We start from the raw sequence: 22,132 nt of genomic DNA on the forward strand, positions 1-22,132 counted from the left end.
CCCATTGGCCGTAGCGGCCCGGCCCGGTATCCGGGTAAGATGGCCGCAGTCGGGGAGTGCTCGCTGCCCGCGCCGTGGCGGCCGGTCTCCCTCACTCACGTCGAGTATCCCGCAGGTAACGCTCCGTTTCGCCGCCGCCGGGCCTTCCCACCTCGCCTCCGGGCGCGGCGGGCCCCTTCCCGCCGCCCCACGGCACCGCCGAGGGCCGCGCTGGTGGCTGCCAAATAGTGAGCCATTGAGCAGCAGCGCTGAGGCGGCAGGGCGCGCGTGCGCGTTGGGGGCGGCGAGGCGCTCTGCCAGATTGGGAGCCGCGGCGGGAGCGGCGGTGCGCATGCGCGGTGGGGGCTCCGGGCTGGGGGCTGCGGGGGGGACGGGAAGGGACCGGACCGGGCTGTGGGGTCGGCTCCGTCCCGGGGATCCTGGAGCCGCCCGGCCCTCCACTGCCGCCCTGCCCGCTCCACACCGCCGCCTCGCTGTCCCTGCAGCCTTCTGGCCATGTGTGGTGTTCCCGGCTTCGAGGCGAGGGTCCCACCCACGGTCTGCGGCTCCCCGCTGGTGCCGGTGTCTCCTCCCTGCTCGGTGTGCTGGGGTCTGGCTCGGTGTGTCACCCCCAGCGTGGCCTGTCCCGGGCTGGGCTCGGCTGCCAGGGCAGTTTGGTGGCTGTGAGGGAGGCGGGGTGGCAGGGTGTCCCTGTCCCAGGTGGAGCTGGTGTTTTTTTCTGTGACACTTTGGCCAGCGCTGAGGGAAGTGCCCCGAGGACTTGAGGCACAGGAGGTTTCGTGGCTCAGCTCTTGGCAAGGTGGGTTTGGGTGCTGGCAGCGCTGAGGAGCAGTAGGTGAGTGCAGGATGGGCTGTTCCAGCTGGGACAGCTGTGATCCACAAAGGTCCTGCACGCCAGCAGCCCGACCCAGGTGGAATCAATTCCTGATGTGCCAAATGTGCCTGTGTTCGGCTATCGTGTGTCTAAACTGTGCCATCAGTCCTTTGAGCTCCTGCTTTGTGCTGTACTGGGTTTGGGTGATTGTTATAATCACAGTTAATAGAAAAATGAAGTGTCAGAGTTACAGTGTTAACCGTTTGCTCAAAATCCATTATCTATACACTATTCTCAGTATTTCCAGTTGTAGTGAGCCCCCAGCTTGCTGAGAAATGTTGCTGTATGTCCTGTTTCAATAGCTGGATTTTAGTTCCTGATGAAAGCTCCTCTCAGTAGTGCAATTCCTAAAGCTTTTAAAGTGCTTAGGGATCTTCTGGGTTGAAAGTGCCCATTTAGCTAGGAGACTTGAAATGTGACAACACTGAAAAAATATCTGGCACTGGAGATGCATTATTTCTTGGCCCTGCCCCTTATGGCTGTTTCATAGTTTTCTGTGATGCTTTATATGAAATACTGGCATTTCCTTTTCTGTCTTGCATTTTCCTCCACACTGTAAGCTTCTCTGCCATCCCCCTTCTAAAATATATTAATGTGTCAGTTTGGGAGAGATGGGAAATAATCTTGCCAGTAGTAGTGATATATTCATCTTTGTATCTTATCTCCTTATCTGAACCTGGCAGTATACACAGAGCGTCCTGTGCTCCATTTGTTGGATTGGTTTGGGAAATGAAGGTGGTGGAAATCACAGCACAAGGGTTATCTGTCAGATCTTGAACAGTGTGACATAACCTGATTATTTTCTCTCTGCGTTGAGAGCTCTTAAACGGGCAAAGGGAGGAGATGATTGTGTGGAGGCGTAAATCACCACCCAGGTTAGGGTTGTGTGTGGAGGGGATGGGCACTGTGTTTTCCTTGGATAAAACCTGTATTTATGAAAGCCTATAAAGTGGGGACAAAGGACTAAAACAATAAAACAGCTGGAGGTATAAAAGTTTGTTAATTTATTTTCATAGAATCATGGAAGTTGGAGAAGTCCCTGAGATCAGAGTCCAGCTGTTCCCCCAGCACTGCCAAGGCCACCACTAAACCATGTCCACATTTACATAGCTCTTAAATCCCTCCAGGCATGTGGAGTCCATCGCTGCCCTGGGCTGGACAACACTTTGTGTGCAGAAGCTTTTCCTAATATCCAAGTTAGACCTCCTATGGTGCAACTTTTGGCCATTCCCTCTCCTCCTGTCCCTGTTCTGGAGCAGAGCCCGACCCCTCCCTCACTGCCCCTCCTGTCAGGGAGTTGTGCAGAGCCACAAGGCCCCCCTGAGACCCCTTTTCTCCAGACTGAGCCCCTTTCCTGGCTCCCTCAGCTGCTTCTGGTGCTCCAGACCCTTCCCCAGCTCTGTTCCCTTCTCTGGACATGCTCCAGCCCCTCAAAGTCTTTCTTGTTGTGAGGGGCACAAAACTGACCCCAGGATCTGAGGGGGTGCCTTAGCAGTGTCCAGCACAGGGAGACTTGGTGCCCTGAACTGTCTGAGAGTGCATCCATCTCCTCGTCCAGGTCATTAATAAAGACTTGAAACAGAACCTGCCTGAGAACTGAGCCCAGCCCCTGCTGGATTTAGCTCCATTCCCCACCAATCTGGACCTGGACAGGTTTTTGACCTGAAAACAGACCACCCATCCAAGCTGAGGATGTTCTCCAGGAGAATGCTGTGGAAAGCAGTGTCAAAGGCTTTACTAATTCAAGGCAGACAACATTTTGGTCTAAAATGATGACTTGCAGTAGCTGGTAGGTCTGATGCTTTTACCTGGATGTGGGGAAAGTGCTCTTAACTTTATTTAGAAAGCTGTTTACGTTCAGCCTGGGCACATCTAAAGTCCAGGTCCATAAAGCATCTAGATAATGTATATTTATAAAGGAGTGATGTTGGCAGCCTGCTCAGCACAGTGGAGTTAATGTAGCCTTGTGCTGCTGAGAGGGGTGGGAATGAGAAATAGATCCTGCTTTTACCAACATCAATTATTAAACTGTCTTGGCATGCCATGCACTGCTCTGTGGCAAACAGCTTCAGCTCTTGGCTGATCCCAGAGGCTGCTGAACCTCTGGAAGTCTCACATTTTTAAAGATTTCCAGTGCAGAATCTCAGCTTTTATCTGCTAAGGGTGATGGTCCTGTTCTTGGGACTGGGTTAAAAAGCTGTCACTGCTGATTTCTGCCTGGCAAATGAAGCCTGGATTTGGGATTCTGCTTCTAATTGTGAAGGGGAGAGGTGTCTCCAGAAAGGTGCTCCCTGTTCTGATCTAATGTTTCCTTATCAAGAGTGATATATCAAATCCATCCTCAGCTGCTCCTGTGGCTGCACAGCTCTCCAGGGGTTTCTGTGATGTCCACTTTGAGCAAAATAAATGAGAAACAGCAGATGAATGCTGTGGTAATCAACTGCAGACTCGTCTGAGGAATGGAATCTTGGATTCCTGACTGAAATACTGCCCATAGGGAATGTTAGGATTAAACAGGGAGAAAAAAATCAGCCATGGCAGTGCTGCCTGGGTGTGCTGAAGCACGCTGCTGCAGAGGACAGCCTGTAAAAATATCGTCCTGATGCTGCTTTCAGAATTTTTTGATCCTAGAGCATTTCATATTAGCAGCTCTGCTTTGGTGAGACCAAGGGATGATCTGGCACAGTGTCAGGTTGCTGGCAGGTAGGCAGGAATAATCCTTCTTCCTTATGTCCTTCCAGTAATGAGCTGGTGATTGCATCAGGACTGTTAAGTCCTTTGATGGATATATAAAAGCTGTATCTCTAATTGTTCTTTGAGTCCATTTCCGCTTTGGAGCTCACGGTATCTTTGGCACAGAGCTTTGTAGCTTAATGTGGTTGTTGTTTCTTTTCTGTTTTTAAGTCCACTGCTCAGTAATTTCATCAAACACTCGTGTAGTGAGAGGCAGCAATTGTTTGCTGTCAATTTCTCCATATAATTCATGACTTTATAAAACTGTTGTATCATGCATTTTCCTTTTTCAGCTGAAAATCTGATTTTTTTTTATGATTTCTGAATGGCTGCTGTCGCATACTTATCTTTGTCCCCATTCTATTTGCCTTTTCTGTGTGTACTCTCCCTTTTTAGCTGGTGACACCAGAATTGCATAATAAATTTTTGTAGTGCTGTAACAGTAACTTCTGTTGTGCTCTTAAAAATCTTCTTCTTGCCTTTCTGACTGCTGCAGAGCACTGGATGTTATTCTGGAGGTATTGGCACACACTGAGTGTGAGGGTTTTTGTTTGATAACAACTGAACTAAATCCTGTCATGTCAGGGGTATAATTAGGGTTGTTTTTTCCCGTATGCATTGCTCTGCATGGGATGACTTTGCGCTGCAGACTTAAAACTCATCTTCAGGGACTTCCTGCCTGTAGGGTGAGTTTCACTGGAGAAACATTGAGTTCCTGGTTTGTTTGGGTTTTTTATTATTTGGAGAAAAGAAAGAAAACTTCCTCTCTTCAGTGCAGCTGGGATTCTTAGAGCTCTGGGACATTCTGGACCTCCTCACACCGGACGAATTCTTTAAGGAGAGAAACCTGGTGTGCCAAACCTTTCCTCTGCAGAATGACAGAATATTCCCATTTCCCCAGTTTCTCCAGGCAGAATTGGAGGGGCAGGTATGCACAATCAGTCAGGGGGTGAAAAGGCTCAAAGGTGCTCGTGCTGTGGCTGTACTTTGGCTCAGCAGTTCTTGTTGCTGTTCAGTATCAGCACATGCAGCTCCTATAGGAATGTTTGTTCTGATAACCCTCCTGTGATTCTGTGCTGGGTGGGAGCTCACAAGTCAGGGCTCATTCCATAGCTAAGCTGTATCTCTGGGAAGAAGCAGATCCCACTCTTGTTTGGCTGCTTTAATGCAGGGTTTATGTTTAATCTCCCTGCAGAAGTTATGTCTGATTCCTGCCTTTATGCCATAATATAAAGCCTCCTGCACATATTTTTGCTCATGTTATGGGGATATGCACAAGCAGAGGAAATGACTCTTTTATATAATAATATTTAGGGATGTAAATGCATGTTGTCTGTGCAACTTGCACATATGCACCCAGCCAAGAACATACAACCAGTGGCAGTGCCACAAATAGATCCTTCAATAGGAAGTGGCAGTGGCAAAACTCAGTCTTGTGGTAGGATGTGGTTGGGGGCTGTTGATTCACATTTTTACATCCTATACAGGTTAAGTAGATGTGGTGAAGCTCAGCTATTTCCACCGACAGGATGCTGGGTAAAATGTTGAATTGGAGCAGAAGCAGATGCTGAATGAAAGATGGGGAAAAAGAGTGTATCTGAGCTATGTATAGTGCTGCACGCACTTATCTCTTGGCTGCCCAAAAATTGAGGTAGTTGAATCCTTTATTTTTGCCTTTTGAGCTCCAAATAATGTCCAGGGAAAGCTGGACTTTAAAAAAGCAGAATTTAAAACTATATTAAGTAGATTTGCCTTTTCCATTTTTGCAGTGATTTTGTCTCTGTTCCTGCCAATTGGAGAAATCTAAAGTTTAGTAAATTAAAGGAAAATTAATTTTTATAAAAAAAGGCAGAGGTACTGCTTGCTAGATCTGGTTGGACTTTAAACTGTGGCTCTCCTGCACGTCTCCTTTCCCTGGGAATAAGTCTGGGAGCGCAGTGGAGCGTGAGAGGAGGCAGGAGTGACAGAAGCAATCACGCTCCAGGGCCCCTGGAGCTCTGAGTGCTGAGCAGCGCTGCCCTTTCTCTCAGAGCTCACTTTGCCTCCTCCACTGGGGATTTCCAGTCCTTTCCAAGCTGCTTTAGTCACTGAAGCTCTGCCTTGAGCTGCTGGTCCAGTCTGTGATGGCATCAGTGTGTTCCTGGGATAGCTCCAGTGCAGCCTTCACTTAGTGCCCAGCTGTTTATTTTCCTCCTCTGTAGAAAAAGTGGCTTCAGAATGTGACTGTGTGTAATTGCCATTAGCCACAGGAACATGAAGTATTATTAGTGATGTCTGCTCTGTTTTAAATGGACTGCTGAAATGTTTGAGGAGCTTTTGTGTTCAGGTTGAGTAAAGGACTTGGTGCCTGTAGGCACATCTGGGAGTGGTGATTCCCCTCTCAGGTGTGGTTTTTTTGCCTGTGAGGTCTGGGTGATTTGATTTATTGGGAATGTTATCATGTAACATAACAGAGGATTTTGAGTTCACTGCTGCTGATCCTATTTAAAGGAAAGGACTACTTGCTTAAGTACCTTTCCACCATCTGCACAAGAAATAGAACCCCCTGAGAAGATAAATAATCTGGTTTGGTTTCTACTTGACGAAATTATGGCTTTTAGTGTGGAAGTGCTAAGCCTTTATGTACTGTGGATTAACAGAGTGAATGATCTGAAACACAGTGATCTCTTTGATGATGAACTCTGTTTATTTGGTAATGCTGGGATTGGGAGTGTTGGAAAGTATTCCTAAGGCTTTCAGGGCAGTTTAATTGTCTCTTGACAAGGTGTCTTCTCTGGTGAATTCCCTCATCATTGATGGCAGAACTGATTTTTTTGAGAGTTTGTGATTTATGTAAAACCATAAGGGTCTTGATCCTCTCTTGCCAGATAACTGGTACTGTCACTTACATCCCTTTGTGTTACCATAGTCCATTGCTTTGGGAGCATTGGGAATGCACCTGATGCAAGACAAACCTCCCATATGGAGCAAGAAAAGTTTCAAATTCACTGTCTTCCAACACTTTTCAGGTTAAAACCAAAGTAGAACCTCATTTCAGTGGAAACTCAGTGTACTTGAGGGTTTGTCCTCCAAATCTTCCTCCTTTCACCCTACTCCTGCCAATAATCCTTGCTGCTGGCTCCCAGATTTAACCCAGAGTCTGGAATTCCAGAGGCTTCCATGCACTATACCTGCTGTAACCACAACTATGTGGCAATAACATCAGCAGTGTGAACTTTGTTGTAAAGGAGCAAATAACTCTTGTTTTTTGAGTTCCAGCAGTCAGAGGCTGGGGGTAAAGTCCTTTTCACCAAGTGCTGCTTTGCAATGTGGGTGTGTAGGCTGGGGAGACTCTGCACTGGTGTCTTGCAGTGGAATTGATCCAGGAATGAGTCCAATGCTCAGCCTTGCAGAGGCATCCTGTTTCCTTTTGAGAGGAGGGAAAAAGGACAAATTTATGAGGGGGCTGAGCCTTTTGTGTTCAGTAATGGGATGGAGAGGATCTTCTCTGTGAGAACCAATACACAAAGTACCCATCTCTGCTCACAGTGAGTTTGGGATGAGTTCTGTGTTTGAAGATTGAGTCTCTGGCAAAGAGTTCTCACTCTTCTAATAGGAATTGCTGATCTTGGAGCAAAATTGCTCTGATAATTTTTTGTTTCCTTGGAATTTGTGCTGACATCTTTTCTCCAAACACTTCAGTGTGTGTCCCTTTTTGGGGAAGAGAGGCAAGAGAAACTTGTATCAAAATGCACAGCTGCTCCTTGCTGTTGCTGCCCACTTCAGTTCTGTTATAGCTCAGAAGAAAGGTTTTGAGGGACCTTATGACCTCTGTGAGGTCCCATTGCTGCTCCCTGGTTCTCCCTGGGGGATAGCTGGACTGTTAATTATTTGGGTTGGAGGCCCAAATTCCCTTCTGTGTGGTACAAGTGGGCTGCTGGTTAAAAAGGCAGTGTCTCCTTTATTTCCCTGACATCTCCTGCTATGTTTAGCTATTTATTTCCTTCCCATTTTGCTAATGCTAGTGTTCGTGCAGACACATGGTGAGACAGATTAGGAAGCTGATCCAGCTGAAAACTAACCCATTTTAGTCAGGGAGTGGGAAAGGATTTGTCTGGGGACTGTTTGCTGGCGCAGAGAAGAAATAGGAATGAGGGGAAGGGAAAGGTGCTGCCTCTTTTGCAGCAGCCTGGGCTCATGTTGGATTAAAGTGGCTCTGGGCCCACACCCATGGTTATTGTTGTAAATTGGGGGGCAGTAATCTCTGCTGAATGATTCCAGGCTTCTTTCTGCCCTGATTTTGAACCTGCATGGAAGCACTGCTGTCTCCCTGCTTCAGCTCCTCTGTCATCTGTCAGGGACTGAGTTTGCCCCTGTGCTCTGTGCTGCAGGGCTCTGACTTACCCGTGCTGCAGCGGCAGGCAAGTACCTGTGAAGTTCAAACTGATTTGTTTCTCTTGTTTGTTTTCCCCAGGTGATTTCTCTGGCCAGCTTTTAGCTTATTTGAGTCTTGGTCCAATATTCATTATTGTTGGTTTTGTAACACTCATCATATTCAAGAGAGAGCTTCACACGGTGAGTCCTCCTCTCCCTTCCCAGCCTCTCCTTATGACTAAAGTCTTTTCCTTTGTCACCTGGGGCTCCTGTATTCACACTTCTTTTTCTCTCTGTAAGGAGCAAGCTGAGGAAAGCCATCTTCCTGTCAGGGAGCAGCAGGAGACACTTAGCACCCATGCCAGGTTAAAAGGCTGCTCAGCCTTTGATGACTTCTCTGTTACTCTGGTGTGTTTTGGACATTATCTGTCCAGAGCCATCGAGGGAGATGTCTGAGGAAGTACAGAATGCTGTTGCAGAGTGGGAACTCTCCCAAGATCCAGTAGGATCATAGCACTGGGCAGCATATGCAGGAAATGGTGTGTGTAACTCAGGGGGATGCACTTTCTTTGAACTACTGAGGCAGAATAGGGGATAAAAATAAAAGCTACAGCTTTCCAAGGGAGTGGATCTATCTTTAAGGGCTGCTGAATACCAGGGGCAGAAGAGACTTGTTTCAGTCCAAATTTTTACAATTCTTCTATCTGTTCTGCCAGGTAGCTGGGCATCAGTGTCATGGATAAACTCCCTCTAGGACATATAAACCTCTTGTAGCATTTGTCCTTAGTAAACAGATAAAACAGGGGCCACTGAAAGGATTTTGACAGCACATTTTGAATGTAGGGCCACAGTGTCATGGGAACCAGTGGCCCAAGGGACCTGGTAATAGGACCTTCAACTAGGGAAGGCAGCTGTTCAGTTTTGGCACCTCAAAGGTTTTGTTAGCCCAAAAGAGAGAAGCCAGAGTAACTATTGCACAGATTTATAGGCTTCTCAATACAGGAATTTGTTTGGTGTTGGTAACAAGATAAGTGTTCAGGTTGATTCTCAGTTCTTCATGTGGGAAGTCACCACTGGGCTGGAGAGAGACACTGGCTGACTTGGAGCAGCCTGATCTGTGGCTCAGGATGTGGAGTGAAAAATTGCTTCATCATGTGGAATGGGAGTGAGTGCTAAGGAGGCAGAGTGTCATCACCAGCTGGGAATTTGATCACAGCAGCAGGGCTAATTTAGGGGAGGTGTATGATCTGTGAAGTTAAAGAGTAAAAATAAATGCTACCAGGTCTGGCTTAGCTCAGAATATGAAGTCATCTTAGACTGAAGACAGCAGCTTCAAGATGAAAATATGCATAGAGAGAAAAGCCAGAAAGCCTGAAAAGTCACCTTTGTTTTAAGCTATTTACCCAAATAACAGTGTCTGCACTCCCCCTGTTGGTCGTTGGGAAAAGCCAGTTCCCAAAAAACTGCCCTATTAAAAAGGTCACTTTCTGCACTTGCTGGTGCAGAAGTGCCCTGCTGTGTCATTTTTGTCTTTCTGTGTATCAGCTGCTGAAAAGCTGCATGTACACAATGTGCTGCCAGATAGAAAGTGAGCTGAAAATAAATTCTCTTCTTCCTCAGTTATAGGATTTGGAAGCCATTGGTTTTAACTCTAGAAGTCAAAAAAGAAAATTAGAAACATAATTTTTGGGGTTTTGTCAACAGAGAGCACCTGTTGAAGGATCTCTCAGAGGGGATGACACAGCTGTCTTGCCTTCACAGATCTCTTTCTTGGGAGGGCTGGTGTTCAACGAGGGAGTGAACTGGTTAATAAAAAATGTAATCCGGGAGCCTCGGCCGTGTGAAGGTAGGGTGTGGCCCATGAGTGTGGGGTGTCAGGGCAGTTTTGGGTATGGCCCATGAGTGTGGGGGTGGCAGGGCAGTTTTGGGTATGGCCCATGAGTGTGGTGGTGCCAGGGCAGTTTTGGGTATGGACCATGAGTGGGGGGGTGTCAGGGCAGTTTTGGGTATGGCCCATGAGTGTGGGGGTGTCAGGGCAGTTTTGGGTGTGGACCATGAGTGGGGGGGTGGCAGGGCAGTTTTGGTTGGAATGCTGACTGGGGGGGTTAGAAGCTTTTCTCCCCTTGCCTCACGTTGGCTGTGGATGTTTGGGTGTAAAAAGGCTGACAGAGCCACCTGAGCAGGGGCATGTCCTGTGAACTTTGTGCATGCTCCAGCAGCAGGGTCTGGCTTCATATCTGGAGTGTTCCAGCTGCTGACCATCCCTTGACCATACTCTTTTTTTTTCTTCTCTTCCCAGAAGCCCATTCAACAGTGACCACAAAATATGGGATGCCATCCAGCCACTCCCAATTCATGTGGTTTTTCTCTGTCTATTCCTTTCTGTTCCTTTATTTAAGGTAAAAATTCCAGGTCAGGTTTTGGCTGTATGTTGAAACACCTGAAATGGGTGGCTTCTTTGCTGGGTGCCCCTTGAGTGGGATAATGGAATTAAATCTGAGGACCTGCAGAATTTATTGTGGCTTGGGTGGGATTGGAGCATGCCTGTCTCAATCTGAATGTAGGGCCAAAGTTACCATGGCTGAAAACTGGAGGATGTCAGGGTAAAGGTCTCCCAGTTTTCTAAGCTGTGATGGTACCCCAGTGTGAAGGAAGAGGTGGGGGATAGGGAGGAGAAATGAAGAGCTGCTTTCTCATTTTGTCTCAGTTTTAGTGGGGTTAATACCAGCTGTTCTCTTGCATCACTTTTTAGTTGATTTCCCTTACCAAGTACTGGGTTTACCTGTGCTTTAACAAAATTCTTGCTGGGGCATGGCTCTGTCTTGTGGCTCTGTGTGGAGGAAGACAAAACTCACAGTTCCTCCTGGCTCTGTGGGTGATGGAGGAGCTCTGTCTTGGCTCCCTGTTGCATGTGCTCAGCACGTGCCTCTCCCATCAGTGTGAGCATCCTGCCTTCCTTCACAGCAGTCCCTGTGCACAGTTGGAGAGAAACACGTGTGGCTTCTTGGCTGCACTTTAACTGCTGCCTGTGGGACAGATTGCTGCTGGGATGGGATTGAGCTGCCCATGACCCCAATGGAGAAAAGCTTTCCTAGGGTTTCAGAGGGAGGGAGGCCAGGCCTGCTCAGCTCCCTGCCCTGTGCTAATGGCTCTCCATCTCTTTCAGAATGCACCAAACAAACAATGCGAGGTTTCTGGATTTACTATGGCGACATGTGCTGTCCATCTGCCTCGTCACAGTGGCTTTGCTAGTCTCATATAGTAGGTATGGAGCAACTGTTTGTCTTCTGCTCTCATACAGCCTCGTGGCCTGTCCCAGCCAGCAGCCCTGGCATTCCTCACCCTGCCTTTCCCACCTAATTCTCCACTGTGCTGTGCAATCAGAGCTTTGTAGAAGTGTTGCCATGAGACCGAATAAACAAAGGTGCTATGTGTGTGGTGCTTCACAGGAGCATTTACAAAACCCCAAATCAGCTGAGCCTTGTGCCAATTCCCCATGGGCTGCAGTGCCATGCTCCATCCAGCCTTGCTGCCTTGCCCTGTTCCCAGCACTGAGTGTGGAAGCATTGCCCCATGCCTTGGCACAGCAGCATCTGCAGCATGTGGCTCGCTACAGTTGATCAATCCCATTGTTTTGCTTGAGCATTAGTTAATCAAAACACTTACAGCTGTTGGCTTGCAAGATTTGGTTGTATTAAGATGGATTAAGAAAATGCAACTGTGATTGTGATTTTTTTCCCCTTTAGTAGATTAAATATAAAGTGAGCTCCAGTGATTGGAAAAGCAGACAAATTCAAGCTAGAAATAGGGTCACATTTTCCACAGGAAAGTAATTACCTGTTGGCACAGTTGACTATGCACTACAGCTGATTACTTACTACTAATTATTTTAAAATCCTGACAGGACAAATTTGTCAGAGGTGTATGGTCTGATTACAACAAAATTAGAGGAAATCAGGTGGTCAGATAAAATGATCATAATGATATATAGGCAAAAAGAATTCTGAATGTAGCTTGTGCACACATGTAACAGGCCAACAGTGCAGCTGTGAGTGGCTGCAGTCACAGTGAGCACATTGGTCATGCAGCCTCTGTCTCTGTCACATTGGAGAGCAGCAAAATCACAACAAAAAATGCTGTCCATGTTCTTAAAAGCCTTTAAGCCCCAGCTTTGGTGGCCTGGAGGAGACTTATCCTTTGGAAAAGTCTCTTGTGGGAACTAACAGTATTAGTTCTTCAGCTGATCCAAAGATGGATGGAGAAGAATGGGGAGAGTTATTGAGTTAAGCTCAAGCTAGAAGTGCTCCAAGCTGAAACTGCTGTAGCAGGGAAGAATTTTCCCCCCCACTATTTTTGCCAGCTTTTTACTGAGAAAAGACACCCACTTTTAACATCTGCAGGATACTTGCACCCACATCTATAGGTCCAGTGACCCCTCAGCTCCTGAAGACTTTTGTTTTAAAGCCTGTCTGGTGACTCTTCCCTTCCACTGCAGGGTTTATTTGCTTTACCACACCTGGAGCCAAGTGCTATATGGAGGTGTGGCAGGAAGCATCATGGCCATAGCCTGGTTTGCCTTCACACAGGAGATCCTAACTCCCCTCTTCCCGAGGATAGCTGCGTGGTGAGTCTCTCTATTCTGTGGAGGTTTGTTATGGATGTTAGAAATGAGAATTCCTGGGCTCTGTCCCAGTTTTGCCTGCTGGCTGTTATGTAACCTACTTTGTTCCTCCATGTTTTCTTGTGTATGCATATATACAAAGGATCATGTGTCCTTGATAAGGATGAGGGAATTCAATCAACTGCTACGTTTTGTAGAGCCCTACTAAAGCTGTGAGGTGTGGCAGAGGGCTGGAGGAGCTTTGCAAGAGCAACAGCAGACCTTTCCTAATGAATGTCTAATGACATAGTCAAATTGCAGAGCTATTTGCATGTAATATAGTCTGGAAATATTATGTAAGGAAAGAAAAAAATGTTTTAAATGTAACAAACAATCCTTTTCACAGCCTGAAGTTGACAGAACAGTACTGTTAACTAGAGCAGGTGTTGTGCTTCTTTTAAAATCAAAATTGTACTGGAGAAAGTCTAATTTTCCACCACATTTTCTTTTTTCAGGCCAATTTCAGAATTCTTTTTAATCCGAGATACCAGCCTCATTCCTAACATCCTGTGGTTTGAATACACAGTCACGAGAGCAGAAGCAAGGTAAGTTCTGTTGGGAGTGGAGGAGCTGTTGCTGCTCTGACCATTCAGATGCAGTTATTAATTTTCTGATATGTAGTTGATAATTTTCAGCTGCTGTGGGTAGAATAGCTCAAAGTAAAGAATATCAAGTTGTGGGTTAACAATTGTATCAGAAAGGTGAGTCTGGAGAGGGTGTGATTCAAGAATTTAATCTCATTTAAGTAGCATTTCAGCTCCCTGGCTCATGGTTTTTGCAAGCAGCTTTTTATGATCTTCATCCATATGTGAGCCTGTGCACACTGAAGATGGGGTGATGTTCTGGGAGCATGGGGAGTGGGAAGGGCTGATCAGTATGGCAGGGGCGCTTTTGTTTAGTGCAGAGCTAAGCAGAGGTGTCCTTTAATCCTCCTGTATTTCCCTCTGGTTTGTTGGGGTCCTCTGTGTCCCCTGTGTCACGTGTGCCTGTGCTGCCTTGCAGGAACAGACAGCGCAAGCTGGGTACGAAGCTCCAGTGACGGCAGTGAGGGGACCAGGGCGCGTTTAACGGAGACAGACAAGAGCAGAGACCTGGGAGCAGCAAGGAGCCTTTAAACAGACGGACCAAAGGAACAGGCAGGGACCATACCCAAAACCTGAAAGCCTTTGCTCTGCTTTAGCAGCTAAGCTGGATGCTCCCTGATGCATGTGGGACCGTGCAGGAGTAGAAACTCATTTTGAACACAGATGCACATGGTTGGATGTACCATCGTGTCTACGTCAGGGGAGGGGGGAGAAAATGCCTGGTGTCGTGTTCGGGGGAGGGAAAACCAAAAATGAATCCTTTCTGTGACTTTTTTTTTCAGCATGAAATATACACACTATTTATTTATTTTTTTAAATGGAACTATTGTTTATGGGGTGGGTGAGGTGTTGATTGTGTGTTTTGCTTTTTATTTTTTTTTTTTTGGAAGAAGATGACAAAACTAATCTCAAGTTGATCATGTTTGATTAGGGCTTTTAATTCTTACATGCTTCTTAGGAGGGAGGGGATCTAGGAGGGATGACCTAGACAGAAGGGAGAGGAAGACTTTCCTTTCTGCAGTCAGTTTGGGAGATCAAAATCAATTCCAACTGTACTTTGTACAGACAGAAAGACCATACAGATCTGATTTTAACACTAGTGACAGTTCTGCAGGGAAGCCTGCACGGATACCAATTAAGGGGAGTGTGTGTGTAAAACAAAGGAAAAACACAAATATACTGACTCTTATTTTTTTCCACTGCTGCTCCTGTTGTGTAATTAGCAAGAGTGTCCTTTTCAGAATCTCTTCTAGGTGGCAAGATTATCATACATATCTCACATTTATTCCATCTCTTCCTTTATACTTTGATTATCTCAGGGTTGCTGTGATCTGTACAGCTTTTGTTGTACTGAGTGTGCTGTGGGCACTGGGAAGCCCCTTGGTTATAAGCAGTGCTGTGCTCCAGTAAGAGTCAGCCCAAAGCCTTACAAAATTCAGTTGCTGGTCTCTGTCTTAAGCACTGGATTTTTTTTTTTTTTTCTGTTAAAGCTTAAGGGAGGGATTTTTAAGAACGAACACAGTGACAACCACAAATGAACAACAAGGCAATTGATTAATAACTAGCTCAGCTGCTCTCTGAATATTCCTTGAAGAGTCCATCCATTAACTCCAAGCAGGGAACTTGTCCTAGCAGAGGCTCCTGCCAGTTGTCACAGTAGCTTGGTCGGGGTTCTGCAGCTGTAACCTTGAATGCTGAACTCCTACAAGCAAGTTTTGCTTTCCATCCTTCTTCCATTGCAATTCCCCATGTGGGCAGTGATGCTGTGTCTCTGTGGGAGTGTGCCTGCCATCTCTGTGTGCTGGTGATGCCTCCGACCTCCGTGACCCATGAGTTGACCTGCCAAGGGCTATACTCAAAGTGCTTCAGGGCTGTGCATGGACACTTTCTGTATTTCTGATATATAATGCAGCAGTTCAAGTGTAACTACAGAGAAGTATTTATTCAAAGCACAATTGACTTGAACTTTCACAGATAAAGGACAGCTTCTGAACTGGCTCAAAGGTCATCGGTGTGCCTTCGATGCAGTCATGAGCAGAGGTAAAATGACTGTCACATCTCAGTCTTGCTGCCTGTTTTACTATCTCCACTTTAATCAGACTCCTGCATTATAAAGCTGCTTGAAGTGAGATTTTTTTTTTTTCTGTTCATCCTGGTTATTTTTTCTTTGTAAGTTTTCATCTGTGCCTGTTGCTATAGGAGTTTGTGTTTGTGTGGAGTGGGAGCTGCTGTTGGACACCCAGAGTGTTAACTGTAGAAAGTGATCCTGATTCAAGAGATCAGGAATGAAGGCTGTTTAAATTTGTGTTTAAATAGCTATGGGTAGTAAATTAACTGTTTCCAGTTGGTACAGCAAGTATATACATACATTTTAAAGAACTGTTTAGTACTTGCATAACATAAGCAATCCTGTAACATCCAAAGGAGCACTGGATCTGCTTTGAAGGTGCTTCATAATAAAGAGGCAGTTTGCAGCTTTCACAAGGACATTTGATCTGCCTTAGACCAGCTCTGTTGGGATGAGACAGGACATCAGATAGGTCCCATATGGTGGTGCCATATGTTTCAGTTTGAACACTGGTACTTATGTCTTGCAAAACCATTCATTTTCTCTTTATATCTCTTGTAAGTGAACTTACAAAGCCAGAACAGAGATCACACCTCTCTTCCCCAAGGCTGCTGAAGGAGTGGATTGTTTCAGGAGTGGCTTAGCATTTCCCCAAGCCTCTCAAGCTGTTATGACAGACTGCTGGAAAAAATAAATATGGAAACACCTATTGAGCATAGGGAAGAGGGTTCATCTCCTCACAGAGAGCAGTGCAGTGTAAAAAGCTGTTCCACTTCAAGTTGCCTTCAAACCCGAGCTTCCTATAATCATTCTTAGGAGTGAGGGAGAGGAAGAAGAGCTCTTTTAAAACACTGTAATAAACTCTCCTCTGTTCTCTGTGAGTTGTTTGTAATCTGCATCTTCTGCCTACTTTTGCTGTACCTTTTCAGAAATCTTTGCAATACTTGATATACAGTAGAGATTCCTTAGTGATTCCATGGATTTTCTTAACTAAATGGTGCTGTGCAGGAAAAAGATTTGAGCTCTGCCTTATTATCCTACACTTGTATGCAGTCTCCTGCCACTAGTTTTCTGAAATTGAATATTTTCTTTGGAATGTGTGGCTTTGCAAGCAGATGCTTTCTTTTCCTCCCCTGTACTCAAGGGGGCTGGATGGAGATATGACAATAAAAGGAAGGTGACAGAATGCTGTGGTTCACTGTTCTTGCTATCCCCACACAAACACTGTCCCATTAAGGGCAGTTATAACTTCTGCAGTGTTTAAGGAGATTTAAGCCTTTTTGTAGCATTTATCTATTTATTGTGTCCCAGTTTATTCACAGAACATTTCCAAACTTTGCATGACATGGATCCCACTACCCAAGAGTATTTTACACAGCTAACCAGCAAAACATGCAACACTACCAGGCTGTGTTAAAAATTGCACTCATAGATCAAGAGTTAACTGAATATTTTCAGTCTATGAATTTCTGAAATAATTTGTCCCAAATTAGTCTTTTTCAGGAGCTTTAGTTTCATCTACTTATTGTGCCTTTAAGACAATGGACATCTCTTGATAAAACAATCAGAAACAGGGAGAACAGTATTCAGTAAGTCAACACTGAAAAAATCTAGATATGAACCAGGACATCACATTTTAGAACTTGGACCATAAGAAAAGACTTTTTAAAGGAAAAACCTTGTAATGATTTTAGTGTCTTTTAAAAATCAGCCTCATTCATCTGAACTTCAGGTCTGTATCAGTAAAGATGCCTTAGGTGGTTTATGAATCTTGTGTCTCTTTGTCTGCTGTACTCTAGTACAGTATCCCACAGCTGAAGCTAGTGGGATCCTCAGATTTAGATCCAGAATAGATCAATCCCATCTTCTGAGGTACAGCCTTCAGCAGCACATGCTTATGCTCAGGCTTTAACAGGCACTTTGCTTTGAGAGCCTTCCCCTTTTGAGGCAGAAGTGGAAAAGGACCAGTCTCAAATACTTCAGTGGCACTAGTTGTGCTTGAAGGCATTGCAGCCATGGAAAAATAATTCATCCCCTGGCAACAGAGGCTGATTCAGTATGGGGGGAGGATTACTTGGGCAAAAGGAATATTTTTTTTCCATGTAAAAAGCTCCATAAATCCAAATGTTATTCCAGTAAGGTTTGTTCTTGTCTGTAATATTTACACAGTCACTTAGAGTTCAATAATACTGAGTGTCCTCTTGCAGTTTTCAGTCTGATTGATACTGAGGAGTCACCAGAGCAGGAGTTTGTGCTTGCAGGTCTGTAGTGCTCCTATTCATGTTTTTAGGCTGTCTCACTCCATTCAGGATTTTCTAAAAGATCAACTAAATCCATGTAGATGATGTGAAAGTGGCAGTTCAATCAAGTTCAATACAATCACTGGCTGTGCAGGTGAGTTTCAATTAAATTTTCCTCTTTTAAGGTTTGTTATCTTATTAGGTATAAGATAAAAGCTTTAAAATAACATCCTTTCAAGAAAATAAAAAGCCAAAGCATTGGCTTGTATCTTTTCAGAAGCAAATTAGAATTATTTTTTCTTCTTTACTTTAAAAAGCTTTAGTGCAAATTTCTTCATACATGTTCATCAAGGCACTTTGATCATGTCCCTTGCAATTATTTCCCTGTTAACAAAACAGGCCATCACACTCCTAATGCTTCTTGTTTATGGTGACATCCCAGCAGACACATCTTGAAGAGTGTGCAATTTAAATACAGAATTCCTACTGCAGAAATAGCACTAGAATTCTTTACTACCATATGGTTTTACTAAATAAAAGCATAGTCAGGAGCTTGGGTTCTGGCAGATTGGTTGGAAGTAATTCCTATGCTACCATTGTATGTTGATGTTTATATATAAACTTTTACTGTCTCAAGTTTGTCAACTGAACATAAAAACAATATCATATTAGATCACTCACAGAATAAAGCTGGCACAAACTGCAGTAATATCTCAGTTAGAAATAACTCCCTGGAGTGGTAGAAAAGGTGCTGTCCTGTTACTGCAGGAACAGTGGCTGCCACAGTGCAGAAAGTAATCTACAAGTCCATGTGTACCCCATTTTCTTCCTGTTTTTGAAGATTTTCTGCCTTGTTACAGCAGAGTGATGTGAAAGAAGGGTTTCTGCAGCTGTTTTTCCTTTGGCCTGTAACAGATTTCAACTCTGTGGGCCAGGGATGGAAGTATGTTCTGGAGTTCCTTATTTGTCCACAGCTCAGGCATAACACTGTGCACAAAATGCTGTTTCTGAAAGCAAGGTGTGAAACCACATTAGGTTAATGTGTGTGTCCTGAAGGACATCAGGCACGTGGCTTGTTAGCAAACAGAGTCAGCATCTTTTTCTTTTCCTCAGCTCCAAAGGAAAGTACAACAGAGCAAGGGTCCTGCTAAATGCATAGGCAATCCCTTCTCATCTCTGCAGATGTGGAGGTACATAAAGCCAAAGCTGGAAAAACTTACATGAGGAGAGTGGAAAAAGCTTTAGGCTGAGCTGGAAGATCAATGGTAAGACCATGGCAGGAAGCTTCACAAAAAGCCCAGAGCAAGAACAACAAAAATAACCTGAAACAGTCACCTTAATTTCTATTGAGTCATGTTCTGTTGTTAAGAGGGTCAGTGTCAGAGGAATGAGATCCCAGTGTCCTGAACAAGGGGAAGGGAACATTCCTGTAAAGCCTGTACTGGTTGGAGTGTCTGGGATAAGTAGTGCAGTGTTCTCTTCATGAGACTGCGTCTGCTCTGGCTTAACTTCCTTCTCCCCTTGCTGAAGTTGAATGATGAAGTTTTGCTGGAGCAGTAGAAACATCTTCAGTCAAGATGGGAAGATGCTCTTCAGAAGATGAAACCAGGAAAAATACTTGGTCTTAGAATAGTTCTATTATACAAGAAGCATTCCCTGCTTTTCATGGACAAGAACTACCTTCCTCACCACATGGATTTAGATACTGGTAAGGACTGTGCTTTCTGTATTCCCTTACAGTAGTTTTTATAAAAATCATATTTGAGTCCTCTTTGAGGACAGGAAGGTGCATTTTGCATTGATGGGAGAAGCCCTGTCAGTTCTGCTTTGGTTTGAGACAGTGTTTCCTCTCACTACAGAGTCTGATAGCTGCAGGTGGCTCTTCTGTAACATTTTGCTGAAAACAAATGGTCGAGATCTTCATAGGTTCCAGGGCAGGCTGTTCTCTGAATGGTTTTCTGAGGAACTGGGAGCTTCAGTGCATCAGGGATAGCCCATTTCACTGGGGGTTTCCCTCTTACAGTTTGGATTTGGGAGCAGCCTGGAGCAAGATCCTCATGTCTAGCAGTGCTTTCTCAAGATAATGTGCCATGCGGGCTGCGTTTGTGTCAGCGCAGCTATTGAAGGCTGAGATTGCAAAGTTGATGTGTTCCTCCATAGGGTTGTAACAGACTCCATAGCCATCTGGAACCACGGGACCAAAACACATCACACAATCTGTCTTGGCTGGGACCTGTGGAGACAATGTGATTAAAACCTTCTGACCAGGCAGAGAAAAATGAAACCATCAAATGCAAACAGCTCTGTCAACAGAGGAAACTCAATAAATCATTAAACTGCTCTTGAAGGGTCTTTGGTCAAGCTCACCTCCCACCACACAAGTGCTGGATCCTAGCATTTAGCAGCAATGTGTTTTCCTCTACATTTGCACAGGACTGCTTCCCCCCAGGGTAAGCTTGCAATAAGTCACAAGTAGAACTATTCAGTAAGAATCAGAGCACAGCACTTAACACTAAGCTGTACTGGCTGCTGACTGCATTGATCTGACTTGGATTTAGACACCAGACGCTCTTGGTGATCCTGGCTTTGGTTATGTTAATGTTTTAAATGTCTGTGAGGGACTGTGGCAGCTGTATGATCAGATCTGTAGCTTTATGGGATTGGCAGCCAGCTTAGAAATTTCTGACCCAATACAGATGAGTTTCTAACAGAAAGGAACTGAAGAGAAACATGGAGAAGGAAAAGCATGAAAAGGAACACAGAGTGCTTCTGGCCCAGATGAGTTGTACCTGGCTGGTTGAGAGATTGAAGTGCATTGCAACAGCATAGGCTGTGTCCATGAAGAGCTCAGGAATGCTCACCAGGTCCTCGATTGCCTGGAGCTTCAGCCCCAGGAGGTGCCGGTCTATGGCATTGCCCCGAATGGCCTGGAGGAAAGCAAGCATCACTGATGAAAGCCAGGCCAGCAGCAAGTGAGCAAAACTATTTCTTTGGGTTAAAGAACACTTCTAAGAAGTCTCTAAATGTTTAAAGTTAGAAGGAAGTTATATCTTGCTTTTCAGACCAATAATCCTGTCTGTAAGGACTGTGAAATTAAATACATGTGTGGAAACAACCTTACAGTTCTTGCCCATGGACTCCCTCTGGTTTAAGGGCTCCTTGTGCAACTCTGACATTTATTAGCAACGGTGACGGTAAGAAATGAAGCTATTGTAAAATTTGATTCTCTCCTTTAGGCCAGTCACAAGGGACACTTAACACACCAGCTAGAGAGGATTTAGTCTGTGGCCATAGGGAACTGTCAGATCAGAGTCAGACCTTTGCAACACTAACAGCCACACTGCTGTGCTCAGGTCTTGTCTTTCCCCAGAGCTCTTTTGTGTGCTGGGTAAACCCCCAAGCTTGGCTGCACAGAGGACACTCACCATGTCTGTGTATTCCCTGTGGGCCTGTGTGGCTCTCCTCAGCAGCTCTGCTTTCTCCTGGTCCTGAGAACACACAGATCTGTTTAAGTTTTCTGCAGAACAGAGAACCTTGTTTTGGCTGTTTTCTAGGATGGAGGACATTTTTACTTTGTGTGTCTATATGAAACTCATTTATATTTACTAGATTTAACTTTTACATCCTTTTCATTCTGAATAGAGTTAATCCACCAGTAGCAGAAATTAGTTTGAGTAGCTGAACAGTCTTACAAAGGACTTTTTGGTGGGCTCAGAAACATCCACATGATGTTTCCCAAGCTTTCAGTATGTGTGATAGAAAAGTAAATCAAACCCCTGATGGGTAAAGATACTGCAAGCTATGGTTTAGCTCAATATGGGGCACAGCCCTCCTTTGATGAAACCAGGGTTAGCCAAATAAGCAGCTTTTCTCTTTTCTGGATTCCTCTTACTCCACTTCTTTGAGATCCTCACCGATTTGTCAGGGCTGTCCATGGATTGCACAAACTTGAGGGAGGCCACGGAGGTGGAGCGGATGGTGTCGGTGCGGCCCAGGCGGAACATCCTCAGCGACGCGCTCTCGTACGTGGCACAGGCGTGGCCGTACATCCTGCAACAGGGAGGACAAAGCCACTCAGGGGAGGCTGCCCTGGGAGAGCCTTGTCTGTGCCACCTTTATCAAGCTCATGTGTTTGAGTCTGTCAGTGAGGAGGCTGAGGAATGACCTGTGGGAGGTCTTACCTGTAGTATGCCAGCTGCAAAGCCAGCTGGATAAAAGCATCAGGGCTTATCTTCTCTGACTTGGGGAACCCTTTCCCAAATTGATGGAAGACCATGACTTTGATATCCAGATCTTCAACCATTCTAAGAAAGGAAAGAAAGAGGAACTGTTGCTTTGTTTTTTGCTCATTCTTGTAACACAGAGGAATGGATTTGCTTTCACAAGACTCAGAGGAAACAGGCCATCTGGATCTGACCTGTGCAGGGACAGAGAGCTCCAGCACACACAAATCTCTTTGGGCAGCACCACAGAGGTAAGAATTTTTGGCCACTGCTGAAAATCTTCACCAGGTTAGATGGTTGTGTGTGTTTATATTCCAGTACTCTTAGCTGGATCCAGTAAAGTTTTGCTCTTTGATGAATCAGTAATAACCCCTTTCCAGCACCTCTGACTTTATTC

The 22,132-nt window shown here is 45.2% G+C and overlaps 2 protein-coding genes across 5 annotated transcripts in view; one reads left to right on the forward strand and one right to left on the reverse strand.

The window, feature by feature from the left end:
* On the forward strand, positions 1–18,844 carry DOLPP1 (dolichyldiphosphatase 1). 2 transcript variants are annotated; one of them, XM_033077360.2, is made up of 8 exons: positions 1–115; positions 8,061–8,161; positions 9,722–9,806; positions 10,260–10,359; positions 11,127–11,225; positions 12,456–12,584; positions 13,076–13,165; positions 13,623–18,844. In XM_033077360.2, the coding sequence occupies exons 1-8, from the start codon at positions 40–42 to the stop codon at positions 13,657–13,659; spliced, it is 717 nt and encodes a 238-aa protein (XP_032933251.1). In that variant the 5' UTR covers positions 1–39; the 3' UTR covers positions 13,660–18,844. The 2 variants fall into 2 exon arrangements, with proteins under 2 accessions (XP_032933251.1, XP_032933252.1); XM_033077361.2 differs by lacking the exon at positions 1–115 and adding an exon at positions 3,271–3,577.
* Positions 17,688–22,132, reverse strand: part of CRAT (carnitine O-acetyltransferase) — a 14,612-nt gene continuing 10,167 nt past the window's right edge. For all 3 annotated transcript variants that reach the window (XM_033077356.2, XM_033077358.2, XM_033077357.2), the window contains 5 exons: positions 21,694–21,816; positions 21,427–21,562; positions 20,938–21,000; positions 20,302–20,439; positions 17,688–19,745 (listed from right to left, as the gene is read on the reverse strand). In XM_033077356.2, the coding sequence (XP_032933247.1) occupies positions 19,530–19,745; positions 20,302–20,439; positions 20,938–21,000; positions 21,427–21,562; positions 21,694–21,816 (676 nt within the window). In that variant the 3' untranslated portion in view covers positions 17,688–19,529. The remainder of the gene's footprint in view (positions 19,746–20,301; positions 20,440–20,937; positions 21,001–21,426; positions 21,563–21,693; positions 21,817–22,132) is intronic.

The sequence above is a fragment of the Catharus ustulatus genome, chromosome 21 (genome assembly GCF_009819885.2).
Source record: "Catharus ustulatus isolate bCatUst1 chromosome 21, bCatUst1.pri.v2, whole genome shotgun sequence".
Lineage (NCBI taxonomy): Eukaryota > Metazoa > Chordata > Aves > Passeriformes > Turdidae > Catharus > Catharus ustulatus.

Coding starts and splice junctions, on each gene's coding strand:
- DOLPP1 (XM_033077360.2), top strand. CDS start 40: ATGGCCGCAGTCGGGGAGTGCTCGCTGCCCGCGCCGTGGCGGCCGGTC. Junction 8,162..9,721: donor TCAAGAGAGAGCTTCACACG/GTGAGTCCTCCT, acceptor TTGCCTTCACAG/ATCTCTTTCTTGGGAGGGCT. Junction 12,585..13,075: donor TTCCCGAGGATAGCTGCGTG/GTGAGTCTCTCT, acceptor TTCTTTTTTCAG/GCCAATTTCAGAATTCTTTT.